This window comes from Colobus angolensis, unplaced genomic scaffold (genome assembly GCF_000951035.1).
Source record: "Colobus angolensis palliatus isolate OR3802 unplaced genomic scaffold, Cang.pa_1.0 Scaffold7, whole genome shotgun sequence".
In the NCBI taxonomy this organism is placed as follows: Eukaryota; Metazoa; Chordata; class Mammalia; order Primates; family Cercopithecidae; genus Colobus; species Colobus angolensis.
The window spans coordinates 26846558-26861338 of record NW_012120709.1 but is presented as its reverse complement, the minus strand read 5'-3'; the positions used below and the strand labels follow the sequence as shown (position 1 = coordinate 26861338).

Genomic DNA, 14781 nt, shown 5'->3' with positions numbered 1-14781 from the left:
TTTTTGAGACAAGAGTCTCACTTTTTCGCCCAGGCTGGAGTGCAGTGGCGCGATCTCAGCTCACCGCAAGGTCTGCCTCCCGGGTTGACGCCATTCTCCTGCCTCAGTCCCCCGAGTAGCTGGGACTAGAGGCACACGCCACCACGCCCAGCTAATTTTTTGTATTTTTAGTAGAGACAGGGTTTCACTGTGGTCTTGATCTCCTGACCTCGTGATCCACCCGCCTCGGCCTCCCAAAGTGCTGTCATTACAGGCGTCAGCCACTGCACCCGGCCACATACTTCTCACTTTAATCTTCAGCACAGATGAATAAATATCACTCTATCAGGTAAATTTCTTCATTTTAAGATATAATTCAGCAGGCAGCAAGAGCTCAAAATAACAGCCAAGACAATGACCTACACAGAACAGGCATTCAGTATTTACTGAATAAATAAATGAACTAATGTTAATAAATACAGAACTCGACAAATTCTGAGTGATCGAAGGCAGATTTAAAAGTATACTGCCAATCTAAACTATCTAACCCATTTTGTGAAGAGATGTTCCACAGTCTGAATTGAAATAACTTTTAAATCTATTCCTCACTCGCAAATGCATTTAATTATAAAAATAGTCTGAAATATAAAAGATAAGGAATTATTATCACAGCAAGGGAAAAAAACTATCTTAGCCACAGCTGCTAAAAATACAAAAGGATTCAAAATGATTTTACAAGCACAGACAAAAGTTCTAGGAAAACCTAGCTAATTCCTGAGGTTTACATGACAACAGCTACTATAACTTCCTGACCTCTCTATGTGCTAAGTAATTACACACACTCTCATCATTTAATCTTTACGACAGTTCTGCAAAGTAGGTATTATTCCCATTTTTATGTATGAGAAAATTAAACTGCTAATGAGAGGTAAATTTGCCCAAGGTCCCAGCTAGTAACAGAACAAATCTAACACACCAAAACCCAGGCTCTTTTCTCTATATCATCCTTCAGTTCCCTTCCACTGCTCCTCTCTTACAAGGGCTAAAATATATAAATAAATACACACACACACACACACACACACACACACACATACAATTAAGGGCTAAGATATCTTTTCCTTTAAAAGCTACTTTTTATCTCTGACAAAAATGATAGCTTCAAAAAAAAGTTGGCCAGGGAGTCAAAATCAATATAATTACTATTACATATCCATATAGTATTTGACTTACTTTCTATATTTGGAAACAGAGTTGTACCTTGTATCCTTTTAAGCTATAATTGCATGGTGAGAAGCTTCTCCTTTTTTACTGTTCACATCCAGGCAACACACCCAATTCACCTTTATAACTGTCTCAAGAATTCTAATCATGCAGGGCTTCTTGGTAAATACAGTAACTACTATACAGACCTCAAACTTTCCCCCAAATTGTGCAACTAACAATTGCAACTAAAATGCAACCAAGGTACAAGTATATTATCCTAACAAAGGTACAGGTTGGGTATCCCTTACCCAAAACGCTTGGGGCCAGAAGCGTTTCATCTTGAATTTTTTTGTATTTTGGAACATTTGCATATACATAGTAAGGTATCTTGGGAATAGGACCCAAGTCTAAACACAGAACTCATTGTTTCATGTACACTCTATATGCACAGCCTGAAGGTTTTTTTTTGTTTTTTATTGTTTTGTTTTTTTTTTTTTGAGATGGAGTTTCACTCTTGTTTCCCAGGCTACAGTACAGTGGCATGATCTTGGCTCACTTGAACCTCCACCTCCCTGGTTCAAGTGATTCTCCTGCCTCAGCCTCCTGAGTAGCTGGGATTACAGGCATGCACCACCATGCCCAGCTAATTTTGTATTTTCAGTAGAGACGGGTTGTTTAGGCTGATCTCGAACTCCTGACCTCAGGTGATCCGCCCGCTTCGGCCTCCCAAAGTGCTGGGATTACAGTCTTGAACCACCATGCCTGGCCCCCACCTGAAGGTAATTTTTATACACTACTGTAAATAATTTCGTGCATGAAACAAAGTTTGTATTATGTACATATATATAGAATTTTCCACTTGTGGCACATGGCACCCAAAAAGTTTCAGATTTTGAAGCATTTCTGATTTGGTATTTTTGGATTAGAGCTACTCAACCCGTACTGACAAACTATTACCTCTAGAACTAATGTTCTCAATTGTGATACAACAACAGAAAAACAATATGAATCATGGCAAGTCAAAGTTATTCTTCATGGGCAAATTTTTATTTATTTATATTTTAAACAGACTATACTGTCCCAAGTAACCAAAGCCAGAATCAACTCCACTGATTCTGAAAAACTGGTTTTTCCTTCCCAAGAAAAACTCAAAATTAAGTAATTTTATTTACAAGCCAATGATAGCTACTTTTCTACTGTAGTTCCTACATGGACTCTGAAATGAGACTAGCAATATAATGTAACTAGAAAAATCTAAAGCTATTTGGATATCTATAAAGACTACTGTAATATAAGTGTCTCTGTACACAATGAAAGTAGTTAAGAAAATAAAATTAATTTGATAGTGGTACTGTATCAAAATATTTCCATCATGTTATATACAATAATTTAATTCCTAAGCTGCACAAATCCTCTTCTGCCACCTCATTGTCACCTGAAAATCTACAAACTGAAGAGAGTATATCTGTTTATTTTGTGTCCCACTGTTTATTACCTAACAACCCCCTGAAAAAGAATGTCCTGTGAAACTGTAATCCTAGATCCATAACAGAATGCCTCATATTCCCTACAACCATGGAAATGACAAACTTACTGGTTACACTGAATGTTAATAAAATCTACGACATCTTGAATCAAAATGGAGGCTTTCAGGCCCTCAAGACAAACTAACGTGAGCAGCTGAAAGTGGTATTAATGATTTCTACACTAAAATTAGATAGATGAATTTCTTTACTTTTATATCATCTTAGAGATCATCTTAAAGATATGATAGATCCTTTCTCCGCAGAGCAAATGGCATGGGTGAACACAGGATTTTTATAAATGATTCTGATGTTCTTCTCCAAAGAAAATAACATCACCGAGAGCTCCCAGAAGACTTGGAGCCATTAAGAGCTGGGATTCCTTTCAATTGGCATCATTCCAACAGAGGCTCAGTGAGAAATGAAACCTCTGCAAATCAAATCTGTTGCAATGTTATTTTTTCCAGAGGTTAATTACCTGCTTCTGCTACACACACACACACACAGAGACAGACAGAGAGAGAGAGAGAGAGAGAGAGAAAAGGAGAGGCTGGAAAAGTAGGTGACATTCTGTTGTAAGTCTCCTCCAGAAATACTCAAAATGAAATCAAAACAAGGTTGGGCTGTCAAATTCTAGATACACTCTATTAACGTGCTCTGCTGCTTGATACCTGTCAGTCTATAGTACTATTACCTCAAACTATCAGACAGTAATAATTTACTATAAGAAGTCACACTTTCAGACTTTATCTCTTAAAAATACTTAGTGAAATACTTGTTACTTAGTGAAATACTTGTTACTTAGTGAAATACTTGTAAGTGAAATTATAGTATCCAAAAACTGCTTCAAAATAATCCAGTGAGAAGGGGGGAAAGAAAACAGATAAACTAAGATTGTCCATACATTGTTAACAGTTAAGTAATGAACGCAACATGGAGGTTAATGACACCATTCTCTGTACTTTTGTTTATGTTTGAATTTCCCACTTAAAAAAAAAAAAACTTTCAAGGACTTCATTAACAAGCATTTACTGAACTTGTTGATGTAGACTATATTATTCTTCCAAATTATTTAACTTCCACTTTCCTTAAGTTCCTTAAGGATTATACAGCCTCATCTGTTATCATGCAACTTGCAATGCCACCTGTGGAAGGACTATATACATCCCTACCCCACTGACAGTGAGCTCTGACCATATGACTTGCTTTGGCCACGGACATGTGAGCTGATGTGATATACACCATGACTGAGTGAAAGCTTTAAGAGCCATTGTATGTCTGCATCTGTTTTTTTGCTCTCTCCCTCATCCACAATAATGGCACAGCCCAGACAGGGGATGCTCCTTGAGCCAGGGTTCCAAACTAAGAAACGTGAAGCAATGCTGCAGTCAATCCACGGACGACAAGGTGTAACAAAAGCAAGAAGAAAAGCAGTATTGCAAGCCACTGAAATTTCATGTGTTGCTATAGCAGCATAACCTAGCAAAGGCTGACAGATACACTTATTATGGAGTAGGTGCAAAAAATAAAATTATAGGCTGGTATATTTTTTAAATGTTTCAGAAGATAAACCAAAAAAATTTAACTACTGTTACCTATGAGGAGAGGGTATGAAAACTAACAGGTGTGTAGGAATACTTTTTTTATACCATTATATATGATTTGAATTTTGTGTACGTGTATGTGTGTGTGTGTATGTGCTTAACCTGAGCAGCAGCATCTGGGTAGTTGGATCATTTGGGCCGTTTATTTTTCTTCCTTCTGCTTTTCAGTATTGAAAAATAAAAATATAATAACCCTACCGATAATTACTTAAAAACAAAGAACTATTTTTATACCCTTGAAGAACTCAAGTATTAGCTAACAATTTAGCTTTAGATAAAGCCTCTCCCTGCCCCCATTCATTGTTAATTTTTTTAATGTCCAAGGCTAAATACTGTGTGTATGTGTGTGTGTGTGTATATATATAGGAGTATGTCATATGCATTTCTATCAGTTTGCTCAATTTCAGGTTTCAGCAAAGCAATATAGTGTTTTGTATATGGATGGTACAGTTACTAATCTCAAAGGAAATTCTCACAATTTCATTATTTTAGTATGCCAGTTAAACTGGCAAAGAAGTTTGCTCTAGTCGGGGTTGTCCAAGAGAGAGAATACAGTCATGGGTTCTTAGCTTCTGTTTCTGGTTGGGCCAGTAAAGCCCCTTCCTCATCCCTCTTTTCCATTTTATCACTAGAGACAGAAACGAGAAACCATGGCTTCAGGCTGCTGAAAGCCTAAAACAAAACAAAACAGAAGAACAACAGCAAAATAAGGCAGGTTGGACAAGCTTGCTAGGTGTCAAGTTTGGTAAATATGCCTTATCCAGTACTACAGCAAGGAATCTATTAAGGAAACTCTTATAGGGTAAAATTATAAAGGAGCATTGAAAGAAGGGGAAAAATTCTAATCATGACTCTTGTGATAAAACAACACTTGAATGGTTACAGAAATCAAGTTTGATAGAATAACACTTCACTACATGAACATGTTTTAACTTCAAGAGAGCAATATCTGAACATAGCAGTAACCTGCAAATGACTAAGAACATGTCTACACTTTTCATCCCAGGATCTCAAAGCACTTCACAAACATTAATGTAACTCCCGTATCAGCTGAGAGGTAGTGATCTAATAATACATCATTATAACCATCTATCCTGCCAATATAAAATATTTAAATACCTCTTCAGCAGCATTTGCCCTGAGAAGGTCTTGCTAAATAGCCAATAAAACAGGAAATAGGCTGACAGTGCATGTGCCACCAACAATCTCTGAAAAGATCAGACCTTCACCCACAAGAACCACTTCCTCTGAGTAAACCACAGAGACTGTACTGGGCAAACCACAACATACCGGCTTGTGTCTGGAACATAGGCAGATAACACGTCTAAAATCTATGGAAGGATATGTCTAAGCACCTTCACAAGATTTCTTGTGTATTAAGTGTATTTGGGGTATCTGTTACTCTTCTGGACAACATATAGCCACTTTCGGCATTACAAGATCAATTTCAGGTATCAGTCCTTCAGAGGCTGATGAAGTCTCCAGTTTGTTGTTTTTTGTTTGTTTTGTTTTGTTTTGAGATGGAGTCTTGCTCTGTCATCCAGGTAGGAATGTAGTGACGCAATCTTGGCTAACTGCAACCTCCACCTCCCGGGTTCAAGTGATTCTCCTGTCTCAGCCTCCCGAGTAGCTGGGATTACAGGCATGTGCCACCTGGTCCGGCTCACTTTTGTATTTTTAAAAAAGACAGGGTTTCACCATGCTGGCCAGGCTGGTCTTGAACTCCTGACCTCAAGTGATCTGCCTGCCTCGGCCTCCCAAAGTGCTGGGATTTACAGGCGTGAGCCACTGCACCTGGCCAGTTTTTCTACAACAAAATAATCTACATTTTTTTGAATCCACAAAAGCTCTACAAAGTCCTCTTTGATCTTTTGAGTATATGAATGTAAAATCAACATTTATATGTAATATTTGACAAAAACTGTAGTATCAGCGCATACCTTTAAATGACTCTAATGTGTTATATAACACCAAAAGAAAAAGCAGTGTGACAAGCAGCTAATTGAAAGCATTAACTAAAACCAGCCTTTCTTATATAGTTCCAGTTTCTGCATGAATTGTTACTTGCAGTCCAAGACAGGGAACCTACTTTTCATTGGCCAGTCGATTTGCTTGTCTCTAGACACTGAGAAGCCGCCCAGGCCTGTCATGTGACTGTGATCTCAAAAACCAGGACTCAGCATTTGAATTAGTAGAAGATCCTGTTTTGGTATGAATCTGAACTGCATTGGTGCATGCTAATTCCAGAGGTAAAGTTAGTGTATTTTTTCTTTTACTAAAAGTCAACAATATATGCTCAGGTAATTTAGACACAGCCTCTGTCCAGGCACTAGCTTCATAGGCTTCTACTGGAGTTAGAAACTGCCTTACAGCGGTCTTTCCTATATGACCATCTTGATGATTCCAGATATTGTAAGTTGAAAAAGTAAAATGCTCTAAATTTGGCATGTTTGCAAATTTTAATATTACCAAAATACAAAATATTAATATTAGCAAAATACAAAACAAGGACATCTATTTCAATAATTTGAAACTAAATTAGTATCAAAGAAAATATGCTAATAAAATATTTAAAAGGTCTACAGTCTTATAGATTTTACAATAATCTAAAGATGCACTTTTTCTATTACTGTGTCTTGTCATTAACAATTCTTGTAAATACAACAGCAAGAAAGTAAAATATTTCAATTTTCACAATATCCATTTTACTGAAAAAAATACTGCTAGGCATTGCTATGTCACTAATACGTGAAAATAAGAGGAGACAAAACAATAAGGTAAAAATAAACCAAACAATGAGGAATGTTTCGACCTACAATTTAAGATAATGGACTGGAAAACCACTAGAAAAAATAAGAAACTTCCTGATGTATTTCATCATATTGCAACAAGATGATTTTCAATCAAAAGTGGCTAACATTATTTCTATACCCTACCCTTTTGTCATAGAATTCATAACATTTGTTACACTGAGGGTACTCATATGTGAAAGAATCGCTTTGTAAAAAGCCTTTTAGAACATGAGTAATTGCTTAATTAGTTGATTTGGGTAATCATGCTGCTTGTATAAATTTGTTTCATTTGACTGTGACATATCTCGTATCCATTCTAAAGATTATCTAAAATAAAATTGAATCAACATGACCTTGAGAATCTCTTTACCCATATTTTTGCACTAGAGAGAAACTGAGAAAAAGGCTAATAAAATATTAAGAGAAACAAGTTGATTTTTAGACAATGGATCAACAGAAAGTATACAGCTTGGCTAAGCAAAGAGTAAGGGAAGGGGACCGGAAAGCATAATGAATAACCGTCTGAAACATTTAGAATCATACCATACAAACATAAAATGGGAGGAGAGCATTATTTAGCCTGGTACAGCAAGTACATACAAGTAACAGGACAACTGAAAAGAAAAGTTAGACCTAAAGATCAGGAAAAACTTCCTGACAGCAAGATCTATCAGATTGTGCTTCAGTCTCCTGAGGAAGTGACAAAAGCTTTATCCTCAAGAGATATTTAAAATTAGAATAGGTAAGGTACTAGAAAGTATGCTGTAAGAGAAAAATTCAACTGATTTCATCAAGCTGGAGAGTTACTAAAGGAAAAAAGCACAGAAAAATACAGTACAAAGAAAGACAATAATTTAAAATGAAAGAAAAAAAACACCTTGGGGGACCTGAGAGCCAGAAAATCAAGGCTAAAATCTTGGGTCTGTCCTTTCTAGTTGCATAATCTTGACTTAAACTGTATGAGTTAGCTTAAAGTGTAAATGACAGAAACATGATCTGCCCTGTACTGAACTGAAAATATCGTAAATGTTAAAGAATTATACTACCACAGGATATCATTACATACATGATCATATTTTACTCAAAAGGCGGCAAAAATGTAATTTTGTTGATTTAAAAATTTTAATTCACATGGCACTATTTTGAAAACCTGTAATTATTATAAGGGAAAGGAGCATGTCTTCAAATAAAGCTCAAGAACATCATCAAAACCAAGTTTTCACAGAAGAGACCACAGGAAGTTAAGCTACTATTCTTGAAAATGTGTCATGGTCAATTTCTAGGAAACAAGAAATTATGTAAGAAACATTTCTAATAATCTCAGACAACCATGATACAAAAGAGTCCCTTCAATTCCCTGGGAACCAGTATGTTATCTTGCTGATTCTGTGACCCATATCAGTTTGGGAAGCAATTCACTCCCACCTCTGGATGACATTTAGAAGAGGCAACCACATATGTATAATGAAATATTTTCCAACTGTTTTCCCTGGAATCGCAATGCTCCACAGAAAAATGTATAAAATTCACCATTTACAGATTCCATGAATGTTCACCCCAAATTTCATTTCTTAAACTAAAAACTCAAACTTAGTTAAAAAACAACAGCAACAACAAAAAAACCGCTGGGCTCGATGGCTCAAGCCTATAGTCCCAGCACTTTGGGAGGCCAAGGCAGGTGGATCACCTAAGGTCAGGAGTTCAAGACCAGCCCGGCCAACGTGGTGAAACCCTGTCTCTACCAAAAATACAAAAATTAGCCGGACGTGGTGGTGGGCGCCTGTAATCCCAGCTACTCGGGAGGCTGAGGCAGGAGAATTGCTTGAACCTGGGAGGCGGAGGTTGCAGTGAGGAGAGATTGCGCCATTGCACTCCACCTTGGGTGACAGAGCAAGACTTAAAAAAAAAAAAAAAAAAAACCCTACATGTTAACTCAATGATATATACATGTTAACAACTGGAAACCACCAATGTGTTAAGTGGCATTCCAAGGTTAACATATTTTTGTAATGATTTCAAATAAAGCTTCTCTTGTCACCTCACTGAATATGAGCGTCATATAAATGTACCATTAATCAGGAAGATTACAACACTGTACTTTCAAAAAAAGTTACTTTAGAATCTGCATGTTGACTCATGTAAAACTGTGCAAGTGAATGTACTATTGCATACTTTTATGACTCAAGATTTTATACTGAACTAAAAAGGCAAAGATAAAACTGAATACAAAACACTGTGATCTTTAGCCCCCATTTCAATTTTGTACTTATCGACTGGCTGACTTTACAAGAAAAGGTTACAAATAATTTCACCTTGCAGACAGATGACTCGTGCAACATTGAAAATAACATATAAACATGAGTAACTCTTTTTTTTTTTTTTTTTTGAGACGGAGTCTCGCTCTGTCATAGCAATTTTGACAGAAAAAAGTATCATTAATGAAAATGCTAATTACTGGGTACAGGCATATAAAGTCACAGGTTTCCACACTCACTTAAAAAATTTGCTTAAGTTAAACAGCTTAAAGCTGAATTCAGTGCTTTAAAAAAATTAAATCGGGCCGGGCGCGGTGGCTCAAGTCTGTAATCCCAGCACTTTGGGAGGCCAAGACGGGCGGATCACGAGGTCAGCAGAGCAAGACCATCCTGGCTAACACGGTGAAACCCCGTCTCTACTAAAAAATACAAAAAACTAGCCGGGCGAGGTGGTGGGCGCCTGTAGTCCCAGCTACTCGGGAGGCTGAGGCAGGAGAATGGCGTAAACCCGGGAGGCGGAGCTTGCAGTGAGCTGAGATCTGGCCACTGCACTCCAGCCTGGGCGACAGAGCGAGACTCCGTCTCAAAAAAAAAAAAACAAACAAACAAAAAATTAAATCAAAAACCTGTCTTTATCTATAAATCAAAAACTACAAAATTCATAAGCCCTAGCCTAAACAAAGTCCATTTATTTCAAGGAAGAACCTTACTGTCCCTGAAAATTCAATGTTATAGACACTGGCCTGAAATCATTTACTGAGTCTACTGAAAGGGCATTCTCTCCTCTCTACCTCTCAGAAGAAACTCCAATTGCTATAGGACCCCTAAATTATCAGGGATACAAGAAAGACATGTAGGAGGACTGGAAACAATTGGGATATATTTTAAGACTGAATGCAGCAATCAATGCAGACTAAAAAGCAGCAATCAGACATTTCTACACTTGTCAAGTGCTCATTCTAAATGATGAAAACTACAGACTCCAGGGCTCATAAATTGCTTAGAATTTTTTTAAAAGCTGTTTGGATATACTACATAGAAGTAACAGCTACCATGAACATAGTTTGAGTTCAAAGTTTTTTAAAAAGTTCGAGTTTTAGGTTTTAAGAAAACGGGTGCGGAATGGGGAGTAAAAGATGAAGGGAAAGAGAAGAGAGCAAGCAAAATGTGTTGATTTAACTGCAAAATAATAACAGGATGTAACAGAGTTCTAAGTATCCAAAGTGACCAATCAGAGCCTAAACATAGCTGAATTCCATCCCAGCCCCAGCACGTCCCTAACACAAGAATAAAACCCTTATCTTGTTCAGCCATGTGTCGCCTGCCACAAACTGCAAAACAGAACAACGCCCAAAACCAGCTAGTCTGATTTCAACTGAGGACAGACAGACTCTGTAGTCAGAAGCACCACAGTGAAAGAACTCTAACTCACACAGCTGGCCTGGTGGTTCTGCACTCTACGAAACAAAGCCATACCACATACAGCACTTCAAACTTGAAAGGATCTCTATCTAAAAAGCTACACTGGCGCTGTTAATTTTCCAATAGCTCTAGAATCAGCAAAATATACCTACAGTAAGAGTCAGACACTGCAAAAAAAAAGGATGAGGTACGGCTGAGACAAAGCTAGAAACTATTATATACTCATAACTTTGTTAAGACACCTTGGCAGAGAACTACTACTAAACCAGTACCTCCAGATTTCACCACAACATATATTCGAATTAGGAACAACTACTATCTTAACAGCAAACAGATGCTTTATATTTACGAAATATATTTAAATGAGGTCAAATAAGAATAATTCTTAATAAAAAAAGACCCTAGTAAAAAAAATTCCTACGAAACAGGTCTCAGTAGTGCTTATTAATTGGCTTTCCAAGATTTTTCTCTTTAAAAACAAAAAAAAAATGTAGAATTAGGCAGCAGCACCTGAATCTGTTCAAAAAACATTAATGCCCAAACCAATTGCAGATTAATCTTACAATATTCATTTTGTAATCTCTTGTGCCTAGCATAGTGCCTGGCAAGAAAAAAAAAAAACAGGCTTTCAACAATTTCATCTTTATTGAATGTTTATATGCCAACTAAGTTATAAAGAAGATAGAAGTCCCAAGATTCTATTTCCAAGATAACGAGAAGACAAAGAAAATCTTTGAGAAGCAATGCTGAAGAAAAATCGTTACTTGAGGGCTTTTAACTCACTTGTGTGTGGAATGAGTTCGTTCTGTTTCTATAAATTAAACACCTCAGCATCGCAATGAAAACCAACATTACATTAGTTCCTACTAAGACTTTTGTTTACAGGCTCAACAGAAAGAGCCATAATTGAATGAACCAGGAAAACAATTATCCCCACACCCGTAAAAGTGACTTCTCAGAAGTGAAACACCCTGAAAGGGAAAAAATGGGGATAACCAGAAGAAAGCAAGATAAGCATTGTCAATACTTAAAGTGTATTCTTGGAAAAGTTAAAAATTATTTCATTGAAAATGAAAACCCACTTTGAAAAATACACAAAGAGTAAATATAAATACTTTAAATATTTAACGGACTCTTTTAAGTGAACATTCATGTGATGCTGGAAAGCATCAACAGGAAGAGGAAGTTCTGTTTCTGGAGTAGCTGTTATGGTATGATAATGGAATTTGGCCCTTTTAAAATCAACAAATGAGTCTTACAATTGGGTAAAACTCTTATTAGGAAATTAGACTACTTTGTGCAGAAGCACTATTGTTGCACTTTTCATCAAAGAGCTCTGACCCTCTAATTCAGTTACTTGATCTATTTTTTCATGATATAATGATTTGAAGATTAACTTAAAAATAAAGCAAGCTGACATTTCGGACTGGCATGCAGTGTCACAATGAAATTGAGAAATGAAATGTGGTCAAGGAATCAATATGCTTTTTATCCCTTGCCCTATAAACAAAAGTAACTTAGGATAAGCAAACTGTACTTCAACCACACATGGTCTAGCTCCATTCGCCATAAACCACCATGCAACACTGGTTAGTGCTATAAAGGACAGACACAGAATTCAACAAATTCAGCTGCGCGCTTATACTATGCTTACGGTTTATATCTCTTAAACGCCAAGTGTTTCTGGAAGATGAAATATTTAAACACAAGAATTAAAAGCAAACCCCATGATTTACCCTCATTTCTTCAGCTCCTGGACATTGCTTCCAGCAAGAACCTGTGATTTACTGGTAATGTCAACATTCTGGAAAGTTATTAGATAATAATTAAACACTGTGCAGGTCAACATCTCAAAGAGATCAAGTTCCCAGGTCACCATGCAGTAGGCTCAACATTAAGTTCACAGGTAGAAATTCCTAAAATGTAATTGTCTTGAGAACCTACTGCAGGACAGGGGTAAAGCTGAGAAATAATACACGAATACCAAGCCGACTTCAGGCACCGACCTTCACCCAAAATGACCTTCTCCTCTGATTTCCAAACGAGTACACAATCCTAATGCACACTACAGGCGAAAAACCACAATAATGGTTTTGCCTCCCCCTTCTCTGAGAATCGGGAGGGAAATTTCTCTCCGGAAAAATTACATTTCCAAAAGCCAATCAACTGGATAACTCGGCAGCAACCCCAGGCTAACTGCACTGCTCCGAAACAACCCTCTTTCCTCTGCCTGTCAACTTCGCTGGCCAAAGGCAATCTGCAATCACCGACTCCCCTGCTAGGTCGGACCCGATTCCGGGAGGCCGAGCGAAGGAGGAATTCATACCAACCTGTCGGTGATAGTAGACTGTGTGCCACTCATTGGGGCCCTTGGCGAGAGGTCCTCCTTTTATCCAACTTGCATTTTACAGTAACACCTCCTCCCCACCCCCAGTGCTCTGGGATCAGGCCCAACTCCGTCAGGGACACAGAAGTCCAACTCAAAACTCCATTCAGTCATCTAGACCATCCGATTGGAAGGGGTCAACGGATGCGGGTTGGAGGAAAACAAGTTATCTCCCAAAACAAACTGAGAAAGCCAGGGAGCGAGTCAGTCCGGACTGAGTCGAGCTAGCGAGAAATCCTCCAGAAGGCACAAGGAGAAACTTCCTCAGAGAGAGAAGTCCGCGCGCGTAGGAAGGGGACCCGGGACTCCCGCCGGGGCTGGGGCGGGATCAGCTCAGGGACGGGTGTCGGCTCCTCCTCTGGAGTCTCGGGGCCTCGAACTCCCCGCCGCGGCAAGGGCCGGGGCCCTCCCTCCCGGCTCTCTATCTGGGGCTGCCGGCTGCTCCTGGCCGCAGCGTTGGCCGCGTCTCCGGCCGTCCCGCGCCGGGCTCGCGCGGTTCCATGTCCCGGGCCCGGGGCTCCTCCTCTGCTCGCCGCCCCCACCAGGCTCCCGGTGCTGGGACGAGCCGCGGGCGCCGGGGGAGGGGTCCCGCGGCCCGAGGTGACAGGGACCCGTGTCTCTCAGCGCCGCGGGCTGCTCCCCATCCCTTTGAGGCCCGGACTCTTCCGCAGTCGCCAGAGGCGGCGGCTCCTCCCCGACGCTCCCCGCGAGGGGCGGGAGATGCCCGTCCGGCCCGGCCTGGAAGCCCTGGTCCGGGAGGCGGAGGCGGAGGCGGCGGCTTCTCCCCGCGCAGGGCCGGCTCGCCGGGTTCTGGAGGCCCTTGCGGGAGCGCGCGCAGACAGCGGAGGAGGCCGGCGGCGGTGGGGGCCGCGCAACCGCGGGCGCGCGCGCGGGTTCCGGTTCCGGTTCTGGCTTCCCGGCCCTGGCCGCGTCCGGCGCGAGCTCGCGCTTCCCGTCCCCCGCCGACTTTTTTGGCCCCCTCCCCTCTGACTTCGGGAAGCCGCCTCACCCGGGATCCCTCCGCCGCTTAGGCTTGCGCTCCCGCCCTTGAAGGACGCCTCCGCCGGAGCCCTGTTTGGGGGAGCGAAAAAGTAGTCCTGCGGGGCGGAGGGAGGTGGGACCCGTGCAGCCCCGGGAGGCCCACCCACCTCCCGCGGCGCCTGGGCCCCTGAGTGCCGAGACGTTCTCTTTCGAGGCCAGTTTGTACTAAGTCTACTTTCACCAGAGATCTCCCGAGAGCGCCCCCCAGATCCCGAGGACATCGTGCCGGGAGGCTCTTTGGAAATTACCAGCCCCCCTTGTCCTGGAAACTTTTAATCCTTAAGGGAATGTACTCTCTCTCCTGTCTTCTGGCTGCAAGCGTTCTGCCAGTGACCGGCCGGCGCCCCTCGCTGCCTCCGCAGACCCCGCTTACCTGGGCACCTGCCGGCTCCGGGGGGAGAGCGCGGCGGGAGCCGGAGGCGCAGGGCTGAGGGAGAGCAGCTGGGGACTGCAGCCAGGGCTTCTCGGTATAAATATTACTTTTAGGCTGTTTTTGCGTTGGCAAAATGAAATGTGTTATTTGCCAAATTGAGAAGGCATGGTGCTTTCCATGGCGACTTAACAAGCGTGTTG

The 14781-nt window shown here is 40.6% G+C and overlaps 1 protein-coding gene across 1 annotated transcript in view; it reads right to left on the bottom strand.

Annotated features, from left to right (window-relative positions):
• The window catches only part of ARHGEF12 (Rho guanine nucleotide exchange factor (GEF) 12), a 153513-nt gene extending 140033 nt beyond the window's left edge, over positions 1-13480 (bottom strand). Inside the window, exon 1 of the mRNA XM_011927050.1 lies at positions 13112-13480. Within this exon, the coding sequence (XP_011782440.1) occupies positions 13112-13143 (32 nt within the window). The 5' untranslated portion in view covers positions 13144-13480. The remainder of the gene's footprint in view (positions 1-13111) is intronic.
• Positions 13481-14781: the final 1301 nt, after the last annotated feature.